Here is an 18189-nt window from a genome sequence, read left to right as displayed (position 1 = left end):
CGGGTCTTCATTTGTAAATAGGGATCTTTTTGTTTCTTCCCTTCCTCCCAGAACTGCTCTGAGGTTCACAGGTATGGGAAACGCTCTAAAAACTGTGAAGGGCTATTCAGATACTAAGTAATATTGTTGTTACTGTCTAATTCTATGTGATTTGATTTCTCACCCACCTCTTCTCACAGCAACTATGCTAAATTCCCTTAAGAAATAAAAGCTCTGAGTAGTAGGATCAGGAATGAGGTCCAGATGAAATCTAGTCACAGCCACCTTTTGCATTCTTTGGGTATGAAGGAGCCCCTCTCTCCCTCTTCTGGACTATTCTCTGCCAGGCAATGGGCATTGTGTAGACTGTGGCTGTTGCCCATCATCCTGAGGTGCAGGTGCATGTCGCTCTTGCAGTAGAGAGCGGGCCACCTTGGCACATGTCAGAACTGTGTCAGGATCGCTGTGAGTCCCATCTGTTATGTCACCTGACAATGCCAGGTCCTCAGGCCCAATTTGGGTCTTTGCCCACAGATCTCCTATGACAGGTATGTACTTCTTAGTATCCTACATTTTTCACCTTTTCCTCCTCTGTTTTTCTGCTGTGTAGGAGTCAGAACCAGAAGTAAAGGCAGATGGAGAGACTGCATCTGACAGTGAGAACCGTGCGGAAGCTGCTCCCCTAGTAACCTCCGCAGACGATACCCCAGAGGTCCTCAATAGGGCCCTTTCCAACTTGTCTTCAAGGTAACCTGGCTTGATGTGGGTGCTTGTTGGACGCCGTGTTGCCTGTCCAAGTGCCATGGAAGACCCAGGCCCCTCAGAGAGCCCACAATCTTGTGGGAGTCCACTTCTGTCCACTGGCGTTGCCATAGTCTCCCCTGCCTCTGCCCAAGGCTTCATTGAGTGTTAGTCATCTTAACAGCAACTGCGAGCACAGCCTGGAGGGGTCTGGCATTTGAATGGTGCTCTAGGCTGGGCTGGGAGGGGAAGTCCGAGGAGGACAAAAGGGTGGACAGTGGGGTGGTGGTGGGCAGTGTTGCTGACACAGCACATGTGGAGAAATGGTCCCTGGGGTTTGACTGATGGGTGGACTGCTTTTCACAGAGGAGTCCAAGTTTGTAGTTCAAAGTTTAGTTTTCCCTTTCCCCCTGCATGTCCTTATGGACATTTAAAAATTCTCCTGGAAGAATTGAGAAATGTCTTAACTTGGGTGAATCCAGGGTTGAAATTCTGGTCCCTGAGACTCTGATCCCTCCAACACCAGCTATGTGGGTAGGTTGAAAACACAAACTATAAGACCCCAAAACATTGTCTAAAAGTGTTTCTGTGGTGCCTCCCACACACGTGTCCTTTGAAAGGTGGTATTGTGCAGTGGTTCAGGGGATGGGTTCTGGAGCCAGCTCCCTGGGTTCAGTCCCAGCTTAACCACTTCAGGGTCATATGGCCTGTGCACCCAGTTCCTCGTCTGTAAGAACTAGAAGTGTTGAGGGCTGAGTGAATTAATATATGTAAAGTCCTTATAAAGGTGCCAGGTGCGTAATTGTGATACCTGTTACTATCACTGTTTAATGTTGTTATCACCACAACGATGCAGGCGCAGAGTGATGTAAGATTCTGCTGCAGGAAAATGTTTATAGTTGTGTGTTTTTGTGGATAGAGACAGCCACAGAAGCTGTCCAAGTAGATTCAGAAGTAGAGGGCACCACGTTTCCTTTGGAATTTTTTGCCCGATTCCTTCGTTAAGACATAACTTAGGTGTGGCTCTTGGAGCACTAGCTGAGTTTGGTGTGGGTGAGGCATTGTCTCTAGCGGCCCTGCTCCCACCAGCATGTGGCTAGTTTGTCGTCTGGGTGAAGGAGGTGCTCCTGGAAGGCTAACCTCAGGCCCTCTCCTCCCAGGAAGAGCTACCCCCTTGAGTTTGTGTTTCAGTTATTTCTGGGCTTCTAACGTGCTTTCTCCTTCCCTCCTCTCTAACTTAGATGGAAGAACTGGTGGGTGAGAGGCATCCTGACTTTGGCCATGATTGCATTTTTCTTCATCATCATTTACCTGGGACCAATGGTTTTAATGATGATTGTAAGTGCCATTTGCATACTGTTTTAGTTCTACCTTCAGTTTGTCGTGCAGAATCGGCCATCTGAAGAGCCAGGTGCTGGGTTAGTTCTGGGACTCATTTGGGGTCCAGGCTTCACAGAATATTTCTTTCTTAAAATGTCTGTGGCTTCTTACTTTTTAGCAGCCAAGTGCAGGGACATGGGCCTAGGCCAGTTGTATGTGGTTAAAGATGCCTCTTCATTTCATTTTATTTATTTTTTTAAAAAAATATATTTTTATTGATTTCAGAGGAAGGGGGAGAGAGAGAGAGAGAAGTGAGAATCATTGATCGGCTGCCTCCTGCATGCCCCACACTGGGAATTGTACCTGCAACCTCGGCATGTGCCCTGACCGGGAATTGAACCGTGACCTCCTGGTTCATAGGTTGACGCTCAACCACTGAACTACGGCCAGAAGACGCCTCTTCATTTTAAAATTTGATTTTATTGTTTCAACTGTTTGATTATATTGTGACCCCTAACCTGACTGTGATTCTTGGTTTTGTTTATTTTCCTGGGGCCTCACTCATTGGCTTAGGCCTTTCATAAGAAATCCCAGCCCACCGTGCTTCTCTCTTCGTCCCATTGTCATGGACAGGGTCAGATGACTAACAACTGACTGAGGAGCATAGATGCTGGGGCTTTTTGAGTATTTGTATGCAAAGTCAAAAAGGGAAGAAACTATTGAGTCCTGGGAGGTTATGGAGTAAAAAGTTAATTGAAACTTCAGGAGCATGTATTTATTGTGAGAAATTGGATCTATTCTGTGTGACATAAAAGGCTACCTTGCCATGTGGGATGGAGTGAGAGAGAAAAGAGTTGAATCACTGAGGGACTGACATTTTTCTTAAATACAGTGGTTTTTCTTGAAGGCCCATGACCTGTTGGTTTCTTTTTCCAAAGATCATATCAGGTGGTCTAATTCTTGTATGTCCTGCAGGTGATGTGTGTTCAGATAAAGTGTTTCCAGGAGATTATCACTATTGGCTACAATGTCTACCACTCCTATGAACTACCTTGGTTCAGGACCCTCAGCTGGTAAGCTCTCCAGCCCCTTAGGGACCCATAACAGATTTGGATGATAAGTGTTTTGTGGTAGATATTTACAGTGGTGGTGGGTGGGAGAGGAGTGATGGCCACAGGCTTGCATAGCACCTTTGAGACCCGAGTATTTCATAGGCCAGACTATATGGCTGGTCTTGAAGGAGTCTTTAGTAGCTATTAGCAACCTGGAATCTTCCTCAGAAGAAAGCAGAGTGGCTGACATGCTATAGAAGTAAGTGCCGCAGGGGCAGATATCATGTTAGGTCGGGCAGGGTTTTATGAAGAAAATGGTGTTTGAACAGTGAGTGAAGAGAGATAAGTGAAGAGGATGGCCAGGCAGGGAAGAGACAGGAGCAAAGCAGATAGGTGGCAACCTGATAGGCACTCAGGGTTCCTGTTGGAAAGAGTGGCAATAAGACCGGGAGGCAGGATGAGGCGTGTTTTGGAGCATTATCTTAGGGGTTGAGTGTTCTCAGGTTAGGTATAGAGACTCTACAAAAGGGGCAAAAACCGAGTCCCAGGTTTGTGATAAATGGAGGATGAATGAAAGCTGCCATAAGTTTCTAGACAAGCTTCTCACCTACAGTGTCACTGAGAACAGGGGGTCCTGAGGGTTGGGGGACTGTTCTTCTGGTCCTCTCCTCTGGTTCCTTGACAGCCTCCCTGTAAGGACAGGCCGCAAGTGCTCCCCACCGCAGTGACCTGTCTTCATTTACAGGTACTTCTTACTGTGTGTAAATTATTTCTTCTACGGTGAAACAGTGACGGATTATTTCTTCACGCTGGTCCAGAGAGAGGAGCCTTTGAGGATTCTCAGCAAATACCACCGGTTCATTTCCTTTACTCTCTACCTGATAGGTATGCATTGAATGGCTCACGAGTTCTTGTTTTGTGTGTCCGCTGTAGGAAATGGGGAGTTTCTTGGTTAATGTAAAGCTTTGAGGATGTTAACTCTGATTGTGCAGGGGAGCAGAGCTGAGGGCTCTGCCTTAGTGAGCTGTAACAGCTCTTCAGTAAGAGAAGTGGGACTGAGCGGCTTTGTGGGTGTGGGGACTGCAGTCGGTGCCACCTGTCCCTGTGTTGCAGCCTCTGTTGGAAGACAGCACAGCATGGTCCTGTCCTAACTCCTATTGGCAGAGATTCTGCAGTGTAACCAAAACAAAAACCACCTTTTCTTTTTCTCCCCCAACATGAACCGCTTGGATTTATTGAAATATTAAAATATGGAAATATAAAAGTATTCCATTATTTGAGAGGGAATCTAGAAGGCAGGTTACAAAAGAATACACTATTTTTATACATTCATGCTTATGTTTTTGCATAAACAAAATTCTAATAGGACATAAAGTTAAAATTGTATACAGAAAAGCCACGTGTTTTAATAACTTAGAAGTCAGCCACCCCCTCTCACCCCTTTCCCCCAAAAAAGATAGAAACGGTCAGCCACCTTTAGGAGCGTCTTCTTAGGAGAACACCTTGAAGGACAGACATGCAGAGTGGTAGAAATTTTACTGATTTGGATTTTCAAAGACTGACCTCAGAGAGCCTGGAAGCTTAGTCATTCTGAGTTTCAGTGAGCTCTTTTTTAATCTAGAGCTGAAACTGTGGACTTCCTGAGGATTAAATCGGATACATTAAAACTTGGGAGACAGTGAAGTGCTGGTCAATCTAAACTCAGTTCAGACTGAACTCTCATTCTGTTAGTGCTAGTGATTTTCATAGTTGCCTTTAACGCTGGTTTGAGGCACCTGAGAAAGTTGTTCTGGCCTAAATTTGTCTGACCTATTTTTAATCAGCTCCGAATGACACCTGGGTATTAAGATACAAAATTCACTGCTAAGGAGTCTGCAGACATTGAGGATATGTCTCAGAACATAAAAGCAGTCCCCCAGCGGGAGGTCAGTGGTGTCTGGAGCAGCGATGTGCTCTCTTCTGGGCAGAACTGCTTTTGAGGGGCCTAGCACACTTATGGGAAGTCCTTTTCCTTCCTGGAAAAGTGGGTGGAGGCTGCAGATATTTTTTGCCACCATATGCATCAAAGACAAGGGTGGCTTCTACTCCATACCTGATGGATCCTCTGTTCACCAGACCTCTTCTCTGGGACAGGGGTAAAAAACTTTTTCTTAAAAGTCCAGATAATCAATATTTCAGATTTTGGGGGCCCAACGTCTCTGTTGCAACTCTCCAATCTGCCCTTGTAACACAAAAGTAACCATAGACAATATGTAAACAAATGGGTATAGCTTTGTTTCAATAAAATTTTAGTTATAAAATCAGGCATCTGGCCTGACTTTGCTGGTGCCTGCTGGAGGATCAAAATATTCTTATCTGGTGAACAACAACCTGAATTTAGTAGTCTACAAGATTTAAAGATAGTGCCTTCCTTTGATTGTCTTGAAGGAGTCATTTTTTCCCCTTCTGATTGCTATCTGAAGAATTAGTTTGCGTCTTCTTCTCCCCTCCCCTTCCCGGGGTTTGGGATTGTGCACTGATTAGGTGCTGCCAGGAAATTAGCCAAAGGATCACAATCACAATCATGTACACAGCTAAAGGAAATGACTAGGACAAAGGTAAATGCAGAATGTGATTAATTTTGCTCTTTCTCCTCCCTCCTCAAACCAGGATTCTGCATGTTTGTATTGAGTTTGGTCAAGAAGCATTACCGTCTGCAGTTCTACATGGTAAGGGAAATATGTGTGTATGTCAGAGGCTTGGCTTAAATGAAATTCTATAAAAACTCAACAGGCGTTTCATCTTTTCCTTAAGAAATCAAAGCTCAAGTGCAGTCTGTTCTGTATGTATCTGGAACCCAGAGCACGAAAGAAGAGGGCCTGATTAAGTTTGGCAACTGTACATCCACTTACTAGTAGATCCAATCACTGTTACTTAATTTACACCAGTTAATTTAACCAATTTCTCCACTAGGTCCTGAAGAAGGTGGGCTCCAGGTAAGGTTCAAGGTGACACTGTTACTAGAAAGAGACCGGGACCAAGCCAGGTCTGCCCTGGCACAATCTGGAATGTTTGGGTTCTTGACTTCATGTAAGAAAGATTTCATGATTTTAGTCAAGGTGATTTTGAGAGTATGTTTATTAAAGCTGGGGAGAGTGAAACAAAGGAAAGGCTTAAGATAGAAAAGGCAGCAACAGGAGTTGCCTAGACACAATAAAGGAAATTACAGTAACAGAAGTGGCAGAAGTGAGCCATGCTGGGCTGCGTGGACTCAGGAAACAAGTTACAGAGGCAAAAGGAGGGCCCTTGGAAATAGGTTCAGGGGGTTAGCCCTGGATAAGCTGCCACTGCCCGCCATTCCCCTGGTTGCAAGTCTCCTGGGGGACCTTTAGAGCTTAGAAGAAAGAAAGCAAAAGTGTACACCTCAGGAAAGAAGAGCCACAAGCATGCTCAAGGGAGAGTGCACACTGAGTCCTTTGTCTTAGTGTTTATATCTGTTTTCTGAGGCAGGAATTTTAGGGAGGTCTCATGGAGGGTCTCAACAGAATAGTCAACAGTTCTCCAGGTGTGTTCTTTAATATACTGATGCATCAAAATGAGCATATAGGGAGTTTGGGTTCATTCTCTGGTCAGCTTCACTGCTTTATTTTTTATCTTGGATTTGTCTGGCTCTCATTTTTGTTTGTTTTGCTATTTATTCTCCTGACTTCATCTGTTTTTGGGTTTGGCTACCCCTAATGGCACTATCTGGATCTCTGTTATCTCTCTCCTTGACTAGTGTGATTTAAGCTACTCGCTCTTTCGTTGGGGAGGAGAAGTGTAAACCATTTGCTCCTAAGTGTCCTCGGTTAGGGAAGATAAGATCTTGGGATTTATTAGCGGGCCTTGTTTAACATTGCTCAGCCTTGTTGAACTATTTGTCTCAATTTCCCTCATTCCACTTGCCAAGGAATTTTCTGCTTTCTTACCATCCTGCCTCCATGCCTCAGGCACTGTTCACAGATATCTTACATCACTTTCTCAATTTGAACATATTCCTTCTCTGAGTGCCCCAAGCACTCAATAAATACTTAGAAGTACCCAGGCTTTCAGAGCACAGAGGACTTACTCTCTAGTGAGCCATGTGGTCCTGACGTGATGGGGATAGTAGCTGGGGGAACACAATTTCTCCCAGAGGCCTGTTTTGTGCCTTTTCCCTTCTAATAAGAGGTGCAGAAGCAAATATCTTTCCTACCTGTTTCTCAGCAATTTTCTATTTGGTACTGCCTGTTAATTGAAGTTCCTTTCAAGGTAAACCGATAGGTAATGTTGACTCTTTTTCTTCTTTTGCAGTTTGGCTGGACCCACGTAACGCTACTGATTGTTGTCACCCAGTCACATCTCGTTATCCACAACCTGTTTGAGGGAATGATCTGGTGAGTGATGAGAGTGAAATAATTTTCCCTTTTATTTAGTAGGTGTTTCCCATGTACAGGTGCCTTACCTTCTAAGCCAATGGTTCTCCCCTTGCGGTGGTTACAACACAGGTTGCTGAGTCCCACCTCTTGAGTTTCTGCTTTAGTACATCTGGGGTGGGGCTTGAGAATTTGAATTTCTAGGCATTCCCAGGTGATGCTAGTTTTGCTGGTTAGGACCTACACTTTGAGAACCACGGTTCTAGATGAAGAGGTATAGGGATATTTAAAGAATCAAAGATAATGCAACTGTATGGCACCAATTTGAAATCTTAGAAGAAATTTTTATGACTTTCTGACAAAATGTCAACTACTAAATGTCATGAAGAAGAAAATTTGAATAGATCAATAACTATAGAAAATAACTAGATAAAACTTAGTTTTATCTAGCCCTTAATACTAAAGCTGATAAGCATGTGGAGGGAGAAACAAGAATGATAAACTGATTTCTTTTATTATTATAGATAAACTATTCAAAATAAACTGTTAGCAAATGGAATCTGGCAACATGTCAAAAGAATTTGTACAGTCATGTGCTGCTTAAGAACGTTTTGATCAATGATGAATGCATACACTGATGGCTCCAATGGAGCTGAAAAATTCCTATTGCCTAGTGAAGTCGTAGTGAGATGCATTACAGATACTTACCATTGTGTTATAATTGCCTACAGTATTCAGCACAGTAGCATACTGTACAGATTTGTAGCCTAGGAGGTATCGGGGAACAGAGTGTGTCAACCCCAAATATCTCTACTTGGCATAGGATTATTTTAGGCTGGTTAATTTTAAGAAATATCAGACTTGGGATAAGCTCTGAAAACCAAGTAGAAGTTACCTTTTGTAAAATACATTTACATTTGTAGGGGAAAATCTCCACTTGTAAGGGTCCCTGCTGTACCAGGAGGAGGGGGATAACATTGTTTCTACAAATTGTTATTGAGGCAGAAGAGAACAAATGGACTTAAATCTGCATAACACCTTACTCTTGTTTATTTTGCTCTCCCTGATAGCCTATAACCGACTCCCCCCATCCCTAGTATCTTCTTTTGTCTTCAGCTGAAGATGCTATTTCATGTAGTTGTTTCAGCCATTTTGGCCAGTTACTCAGTTTTCCTGGTATACATGTTTTTAAATTTTTGTTTTTCTCCTATTATTACAGGAATGTGTCAGCTAAAAGCCCAGAAGGGTAGAGGGAAAATTATTTTTCCTCCCCTATAGAGCAATAGGCTATAGCCTAGGTGTATGGCAGGCTACACCATCTAGGTTTGTGTAAGTGCATTCTATGACGTTGGTATAAGGATGTAATCATCTAACACTGTATTTCTCAGAATGGTATCTCCATAGTTAAACTGCACATGACTGTACTGTTACTTAGTAGATTTTATTCCAGAAATGCAGTAGTTTTTTGGTGGTGGTGAGAACGGCACCAGGTGTTAGACTGGTGGAGTCAGACTCAGTGACCTTGATCCTTGAGTTCTGGCTAAGAAAGAATTCAGAGCCAAGACCTCAACTATGAGAGAAAGTTTATTTAGAAAGTCACTGAAGTAGAAGTGAGTGGTAGAAGAAATGGGCTCCGGAAACAAGTTACAGAGGCAAAAGAAGGGCCCTTGGAGCTTAGGAGAGAGAAGGGGAAAGGTAACAAGCCTGGGGAGAAAGAGGAGGAAGAGCATGCTGGGTCCTCTGTCCTAAAGGCTTTTGAGGTGGGGAATTGAGGGGAGATCTCAGGGGAAGATCTCAGTAGAATATTCATTCATCAGCTTTCCAGGTGTGTCCTTCAGGGTCAGGGTCTCTACGATTGATCAGTGCCAGGCCAGGGGGGTCATTAGTCAGTGCAGCTGGTCCTGAGGTCATCGTGGCATCATTTGTTTGGTTTTGTTGCTTTTCTGTGCCTGGAGTTGAAACACAACTGGAACCTAGATGTGTTTTGGTTTGGGTCAAAACTTCATTGTTCTGTAGTCTTAATGCTTAAGGGCTACCACAGGACTAGCAACAGGCCAGGGGAGGAAAGGTCCAAACTGCATTACCTACCAGCTATAAGAAAGGTTAGGAGGTCTGAAGTGACCACGTGACCAGTGATATGCTAGGGGAGGAAAGGTTACCCTGGGGGCGAGGATCTTGTTTTCCCAGTTTTGTCTGTTGCTGGGCACCCAGGGCTTTCTGCCCTGATGACCATCTGTACCTGGCCCACTGTCCTTGTTCTGCTCATGCCTGTCCAACAGCCTTCCACAGTTTCAACAGGAAATCTGTCAGCATTGATAGAAATTAGCAGGCTGGTGGAAGAAGCTGGCTGGTCTTAGTGAAGAGGTGTGGGTGGCCTAGCCTAGGGTATATAAGAGAGGTACTAAAGTATTGTGGGTAAGACCCCAGCTTGCGCTTTTGTTTCTAGATCTCAGAATGAGGGTATAGTATCCCCTACCTCCTGAGGAATAAATTACTAAATACATGTAAAGTGTTAGAACAGAGACTAGCTTATATAAATGTTATAGGTATTATGGTTAGGGCATACAGCTCCTTCCCTTTCTTTCAGTTTCTGTTAGGTGTTTCTTAACAGTGGCACATGCTAAGTCCTATCTTTAGGGCCAGATATACCATTTTTTTCTACAGTGAGTAATACAGTTATTAAAATCTCTAGTTATTGGTTTTCAGACTCAACCTATAAGACTTAATTATAGCTGCAGAGCAGAGAATATGTGCTAGAAGCCTCCATGAAGTCAGTGTTGTGGGGGTTGGGGGAATACAGATGCTCTAATTCCCTCCTTAACAAACAGGAAGTCCAAAAATGTTGCTTATAGTTGATGGGCCAGGAAATTGAGATTTATGCATAAGTCTGTAATAGAGAAAATTTAAAAAAAGTGACTGTTAGTGGAGAGTGAGGAGAGGAGGGTGATGGCACAAGTGTGGAAACTGTGCCCTACTCTCCCCCACAACTGGTTTCATGATGGGGATGACCAGACCAGCAGGGGGAGGCAGAGAAGAAACCTAGGTGTGTGTGGATGTGGTTTTACCCTCAGGGTAGTCCTAGGGCAGTGATGGCGAACCCAGAGATGACACACAAACTCATTTTTTTGGTTGATTTTTCTTTGTTAAATGACATTTAAATATATAAAATAAATATCAAAATATAAATCTTTGTTTTACTATGGTTGCAAATATCAAAAAATTTCTATATGTGACACGGCACCAGAGTTAAGTTAGGGTTTTTCAAAATGCTGACACGCCGAGCTCAAAAGGTTCATCATCACTGTCCTAGGGAAAGGTCGGGCTTACTAGATAGAGCTCCTAGTAACACACAGTAAAAAAAAAAAAAAAAGAAAGAAAAATAAATTATGACATAAAATATATTACTTATTAGAATTATGGAGGCAACTACTAGAAGAAGAAAAACCAGAAATGTTTACAAGTGGCTATTTTGGGGAATGGAGATAGGATGGGAGAAACAAGGAAAACTTTTATTTTTTTTCTTTCCTTTACAGTTTAAATTTGTTTTATTGTGTAGATAATTACTTTATAATGACAAAAGAATAAATGACATTTTATAGAATGCCACTTTTATTTATTCAGTAGTCATTCAGTAAACGTTTGAATGTCTGCTATGTGCCAGGTAGTAGGAAGGGCTTGTTTGGTATTTTATTTTTTTTTAAAGTTATTTCTGTCCTGGCCGGGTGGCTCAGTTGGTTGGGGCATCTCCTGTACATCAAAAGGTGGTGGGTTTGATTCCCAGTCAGGGCACATACCCAGGTGGTGGGTTCCATCCTGTTGGGTGCGTGCAGGAGGCAGCCGATCGATGTTTCTCTCTCCCCTCTCTCTCTCTCTCTCTCTCTCTCTCGCTCTCTCACTCTCTCGCTCTCTCCTCTCTCTCTCTCCAATAATAATTTAAAAATCTCTTTAAAAAAGTTATGTCTTAATGGATAACAAGTACTCTGAGTTATTTTGTTTGGTACTGGAGTTTATGAATGGTATTATTTTGTGGACTTTTGAGGTATTATTATCTTGGTAGTGCTGATCCTTTGGTTTATTTCCTAGGTTCATTGTCCCCATTTCTTGCGTGATCTGTAATGACATCATGGCCTATATGTTTGGATTCTTCTTTGGTCGGACCCCACTCATCAAGGTAAATGGATCACCCTAACATGAAATATCACCATGAGGGAAGGGTGATGCTCTCAGCTTGGGAAACAGAGATCTAGCTGGTGTGTATGTCTTCATGTCATCCTGGAGAAAAGTGGTACTACATTTTTTTTAAAGAAAAAAACAAAGGGAAACCCCGACAGTTACCCACAAGAAAAAAAAAAAAGCTAAAAAGAAAATTCAAATACCAAAAATTCAAAAACTAAGAGAAATGGACAGAAAAGAGAAAATGAGAGTTGCTCAAACTCAGGAAAAGATTATAGAAAGAAAAAAAAATGAATAAAGACTAAAATACTTGGTGCCTAAGGAGGAATAGAGTCAAATGTAAATTTAAAGAGTTATACTGTTTTATGAATAATGATCTATTTTGAGTTAATATTTTTCTTAATTACTTTTATTTTTTAATTATTTTAAAATTCTTTATTGTTGGAAGTATTACATATGTCTCCTTTTTCCCCCATTGACTCCTCCCAGCTTGCTCCTGCCCCCCAGCACAGGCCCTCACCCCTCTATTGTCTGTGTCCATTGGTTATCCTTATATGCATGCATATAAGTCCTTTGGTTGACCTCTTATATCCCTTTCCCCCCCTCCCCTGCCTTATATCCCTCTCCCCCCCTCCCCTGCCTTCCCTCTGATTGAGTTAATGTTTTTTTTTAATATTTCTTTATTGATTTCAGAGAGGAAGGGAGAAGGAGAGAATCATTGATTGGCTGCCTCCTGCACGCCCCACAGGGATCGAGCCCGCAACCCAGGCATGTGCCCTCGGCCTGAACCGAACCTGGGACCCTTCAGTCCGTAGGCTGATGCTCTATCCACTGGGTCAAGCCGGCCAGGGCTGATTGAGTTAATTTTTATATGTGATGTGAAATTAGGGTCCAAGTTCATGTTTTTGCACATAAATATTTGTTTATTCCAGCAAAAAATAAAATATTTTTATAAACTATATAAGCATATTTTGGGGGCTTGATATGAATTTGAGTATTGCTATTTAATTAGTATACTGTTCTATAATTAAATTAAATGATTTGAATGACCAATTGAAGAAAGAAAACTGAGGGGAATCAGGCAGGGAACAAGGAAACCAAGCATGGAGGTATTTTAGAAGGTGAGGTGGTTAACAGAGAGTTTTAACAAGTATTCATTGTCCCAAAGCTAAATATATCAAAATGCCCTTTGCTAAGAACTTGTTCTCTGTCCACAGCTGTCACCGAAGAAGACCTGGGAAGGCTTCATTGGGGGCTTCTTTGCTACTGTGCTGTTTGGCCTTCTGGTAGGTGGTGGCTCCCTGTTAGGTGGGGCAGTGACAGAAGCCTCGTACCCGTCTTTGAAGCTTATCCAGGGCTAGAGAGCATGTCTCCCAAGGCCAACGACTCTGTCCTACTCGATGGGGACCTTGCTCTGAAGAGGGGCACCAGATGGCACACTCTGTAACTGGCACAGGCAGCACCAGCTAGTCTTCATCTGCCAGTTTTCAAGCAAGGTCTTGGTAGTGTAGGAGCAGGGGCCATGTGCACCTGTACTTCTCTCTTGCCCATGCATGCAACACTCAGCAGGTGGCGCTCTTGTCCAGGCATTTGATATGTCAAGGTCTGGGTGATTGGCACCGGAGAGTAAGGGGTGGGGTGAAATATGCCACTCCAGCTCAGATTTTCTCCTTTGTGTGCCCTGCTCATAGTGGGTGATCTCCCAGCCCTTTTAAGAGCACCATTCCCTGCTCTGACCCAGACCATTCTCCCCTTTGTGTGTTGTCCATCTGTCCTTCAGTGTCAGCTTCCTTACCTTATTGCTCTTCAGTTTTCTTCCTCCTGGCTCCCTGCCTCTCCCTATACAGTTCCCCCACCTCCTGCCTAGTTAAGAGATTCTGAGAAAATGGACTGTAGCTCCCCTACGTGGGTAGAAATTTCTTATAGTTCCTTCGTCACGTTCCACATTCCTCAGGTCTTTCCTGGATTCAGTCAGCATAGGAATGTTTGAGCAAGTGTGCATGTGTGCAACCTCAACAGGGTGTGACCTCCCTCCCCCAGTTCAGGTAAAATACACATGTGGTGAAACCTAAACCTCTTATTCAGCGCGTGGCTTGCAGTTAGAGGGTGCTAGGCACTGTAAGGGACATGGCCAAACCAGGTGTCTGCTGCCCAGGCAGGGTGGCCAAACTTGTCTCCTTTGCCTGTCTCTCTGTTCTTCATCCTCAGCTGTCCTATGTGATGTCTGGGTACAGATGCTTTGTCTGCCCTGTGGAGTACAACAATGACACCAACAGCTTCACTGTGGACTGTGAGCCCTCGGACCTGTTTCGCTTACATGAGTACAACATTCCTGAGGTGATCCAGTCGGTCATTGGCTGGGTATGTGCCACTTCCGTGGAGGGAACTAACCTCAGTGGGATAGTGACTGCAGGAGAGAGCCCCCTCTCCACCACTCAGAAAAGCCACCTTCCCTTCACCAAAGCTGTGGCCCCAGGATGAAGGAGAATTGTTAAGTCTGTTTACGGTGAGGACAGGAGGAGACTTTTCTTCCTATTTCAAATCATTAGGACCAGTGATTCTCAAAGTGTGCTTTGGGGATTTCTGGAGGACCCTAAGATCCCTTCAGGGGGTCTCTGAGGTCACAACTATCCTAAATAATAAAAGTCCAGCAACCGAATGGCGGAACGAACAGAATGACCAGATGGCCAGTTGCTATGACGCGCACTGGCCACTAGGGGCCAGACACTCAATGCAGGAGCTACCACAGTGGGAGTGCCGCTTGGCTGACCAGGATGAGCAGCTGCTGCTCCTGCGAACCCTGGGCCAACGGGCAGGAACCCAGGCTGCTATTGTCGCTTTCTCGACCCAGGTTCCTTCTCCTCGCTCCCTGCCGCCTCCTCCAGACGCCCGCAGGCTGCAGGCTGGGAGGTGGGTTCGTGGCCACTGTGGGACTGAGGACTACTCTGCTGCCTCTCAGTGTTATTATCCCTGGGCCTGGCCCAACTGGGTCCCCTGGAGAGACAATAAATTTTTATTGATTTCAGAGAGGAAGGGAGAGGGAGAGGGAAAGAGAGATAGAAGCATAAATGATGAGAGAGAATCATTGACTGGCTGCTTCCTGCACGCCCCCTACTGGGGATCAAGCGCACAACTCAGGCATGTGCCCTTGACCGGAATCGAACCCGGGACCCTTCACTCCCCAGGCTGACGCTCTACCCACTGAGCCAAACCAGCTAGGAACCTAGCTGCTTTTTCATAGAAACAATTTTTACTTGAAAAGAACTGACAAACTATAGTGTTTTAGACTGGATAGTTGACAGACATTTTTCTTGGAAATGAATGAAATGAGCCTGTCACTTCGAGGAAAACAGCTGACAGTAATTGTTAACGCTGATAAAAATGTGGCTTTCATGTGAGTATAGAATTTTAGAAAGTGTGTGCCTTCTATGAGTTTGACAGCATCCTAATACTTAAAGGGTTTTCTGATAAGATCTGTGGTAGCTTTAATATGTAATGTTTTGACATTGTATAGCTAAATGTGCCTGCATTTGGAAGGTTGACATAACCCAGTAAAGGGTATTTTCTAAACGGCCAGTGCATGGAATCACACAGTTGGGCATGGGTAAAAGACCCATTCAGAGTGCCAGATAGACCAGTGGATTTTAATTTAAGAGTATAAAAGGTCATTGATAGAATTTCAGATTTCACATTGCACCAAATTTGTAAGGAACTACCACTTAACAAATTCTGGTGTAGTGTCAAAGAATACCCATAATTATCTGAAAAGATAGTGCCAAAATACTCTTCCTCTTTCCAACTACATATCTGTGTAAGGCTGGATTTTCTTCATATACTTCAACCAAAACTATATCAAAAAATTAAATGCAGAATATCTTATTGTCTTCTATTAAGCAGACATTAGAGATTTTAAAAAAATTAGTCTTCTCCTAGTCAGTTTGGCTCAGCGGATAGAGCGTAGGCGCAGACTGAAAAAATCAGTCTTCTTACTAATTATGTTTTTTGGAAGGGTGGGGGGGGGGAATATAGTTAATTGCATAAAGAGTTACTTATGTTAACATGTAATAAGGCTGGCCTGTAGGCATCTTGACTTTTACTTCATTTATTCTTCTCAGAAAATCGTCCGGATGTACCCTTTCCAGATTCACAGCATTGCCCTCTCCACCTTTGCCTCGCTCATCGGCCCCTTTGGAGGATTCTTTGCAAGTGGATTCAAACGAGCCTTCAAAATCAAAGTAGGAAAACCCTCTGTTCCTCTCATTGTCTACCAGCCAGGCCCTTCTTCACCTGTCTTCTGCCTTCTTCCTCCTGCCGCACCCCGTCAACTACAACCTCTTCAAACTACTAGGCTATTAATGTGTGCTTTCACCCGTGCACAGAATTTAGGTAGCTTACATAAAAAGACATTGTTTCCGGGAAAATTCAATAGTTGGATTTTCCATTTATTTGTTAATATCTTACCTCTTTCTTAAAAACAACATTTTGTAACTTAAGATTGTGTCCTATTATAGCCTCAGCATTTGAGTCAATGCTTACTTCTCACCTTGTTTCTCTCAGCTACTCAGGGCAGTAGCTGGACATTGAGGTGGGACCATAGGCCAGGGTTTGATCTTGGCTGAGCGAGACTCACCAGTTCTTCTCCTGCCTCTAACAGGACTTTGCCAATACTATTCCTGGCCACGGGGGCATCATGGATCGCTTTGACTGCCAGTATCTGATGGCCACCTTTGTCAATGTGTACATCGCCAGTTTTATCAGGTACATGCCTTTCCCTCTGCACCAAGTTGGTGGATTTTTAAATAGGGCGAAAGTCTAGAATTTTAGCTATATCTCAGTGTTAGTGAAAAGCATTCCAAATATAAATGCAGTTTTCCATTGCTACTATTTACTTATGGATTCTCGAGCCCCTCTGCCCCTTTAGTAGAGAATCCAGAGGTTGAAGCAGCCACTTGGATAATCAGCCCTAGAAGTTGCTGGGCCCCCATCAGTGCATTTCATCACATTCTCTTCCAGGGGCCCGAACCCAAGCAAGCTGATTCAGCAGTTCATGAACTTGCGGCCAGAACAGCAGCTCCACATCTTCAGCACACTCAGGTCTCACCTGATCGACAAGGGGATGCTGACAGATGCCACGGAGGACTAGTAGGGGCCACGCAGGGCTGAGAGAGCAGGACTGAGCGAGGGAGCGGGCACCAAGGTCAGCCCAGCTGGTGTGACTGAAATGATGACAAGGCTTCAACTCACTGTCTTTTTTTTTTTTTTAATTTTTTGAAAGAGTGTTTTTTTATCTGTGGGTTTTTAAAAAAATTCTGTATATACAGTCTATGTGCTTATGATTTGGGTTGTGAGTAAACTATAGCTTTGAGTTGGAAAGAAGTCATGGGGGTGAAACTATTTGGGTTTTTAAACAGAAGTTTTAAAAACCTGGAAGACAGTTTTGCCCAGGTACTTCTGGTCTCATCAGTTGAACTGGGCTTGATCAGGGAGTGGCTGTTAATGTGTTCTGACCCCGTCAGCATCCCCCATACCTGTACTACCCCTTCTCCCCAGCAGAGAGGAGGTGCACGGCTTGGATGTCTTTGCCAGGAGAGCTTTCACCCGAGCTACTCTGTAGTCCTGCCTGGAGCTCCAGGGGTCTGCCTGTCGTGGGCTGGAGGGACAAAGGCTTATTCTCAGATCAGCATTCTGTCCACATGAAATCCTGTGGAACCTGAGCTCTGCTTTATGATATGGGTTCACCTTACTTCATCACAGACTGAAGTTTTCTCGAGAGAGAGCACGAAACATTATTTATAATAGTCTGGTAGAAAACACCACACTGTAATATTTCAAGTGTATACAGTAGCATGTACTGTAACCGAGCCCCTTCCCCCATGTTTAGGCTCACATGGCTCCTAGGGGGCAGTCCACTCACTGTCTTTTCAGGGACGATGGTGTTCATGTTTGTGCTGTGGACTGGCTGCTGCTGAATCCTCTCTGGGGCTTGCCCGTTAGGCAGGGAGCAGAAGGCTTCTTGTTTGTGCCCCTTTGCCTGACTGACCACCCACGTAGCTGCTGTATTATATATATATTGCTCCTGAGGCAAATGTGTATTGTGTATGTGTTTTAAAAATCACTTATTTCTTATAGTGATTTCAATTGCCAAGACTTCTTCACTGAAATCACAAAGTCCTGCTTAAAACTCTGGAAAACCCAACCCAATTAGAGGTTTGACTATTCTGAAGATTAAATGCACACTTTTTATATAATGTGACCAGTTAAGTGTAGTTTGTATTTTACTGGGGGACCTTATTTTTAAAAAAATGACTGTGATTTACTTTGTTTTCCTTCTTAATTATAGGGACGAGGTTGACTTTGGGAGCAAATGTGTATTGTGTATGTGTTTTAAAAATCACTTATTTCTTATAGTGATTTCAATTGCCAAGACTTCTTCACTGAAATCACAAAGTCCTGCTTAAAACTCTGGAAAACCCAACCCAATTAGAGGTTTGACTATTCTGAAGATTAAATGCACACTTTTTATATAATGTGACCAGTTAAATGTAGTTTGT

At 43.6% G+C, this 18189-nt stretch overlaps 1 protein-coding gene across 1 annotated transcript; it reads left to right on the top strand.

Annotated features, from left to right (window-relative positions):
- The first annotated feature begins 566 nt into the window (after positions 1-566).
- On the top strand, positions 567-17891 carry CDS2 (CDP-diacylglycerol synthase (phosphatidate cytidylyltransferase) 2). The gene is made up of 12 exons (XM_014546486.1): positions 567-726; positions 1962-2058; positions 3016-3113; positions 3838-3977; positions 5742-5800; positions 7404-7486; positions 11549-11636; positions 12856-12924; positions 13847-13999; positions 15754-15873; positions 16293-16396; positions 16652-17891. The coding sequence occupies exons 2-12, from the start codon at positions 2002-2004 to the stop codon at positions 16779-16781; spliced, it is 1101 nt and encodes a 366-aa protein (XP_014401972.1). The 5' UTR covers positions 567-726; positions 1962-2001; the 3' UTR covers positions 16782-17891.
- Positions 17892-18189: the final 298 nt, after the last annotated feature.

Source organism: Myotis brandtii, unplaced genomic scaffold (genome assembly GCF_000412655.1).
Source record: "Myotis brandtii unplaced genomic scaffold, ASM41265v1 scaffold45, whole genome shotgun sequence".
Classification (NCBI taxonomy): Eukaryota; Metazoa; Chordata; class Mammalia; order Chiroptera; family Vespertilionidae; genus Myotis; species Myotis brandtii.
The sequence above is the reverse complement of the archived record's forward strand: the minus strand, read 5'-3'. Positions and strand labels throughout refer to the sequence as shown.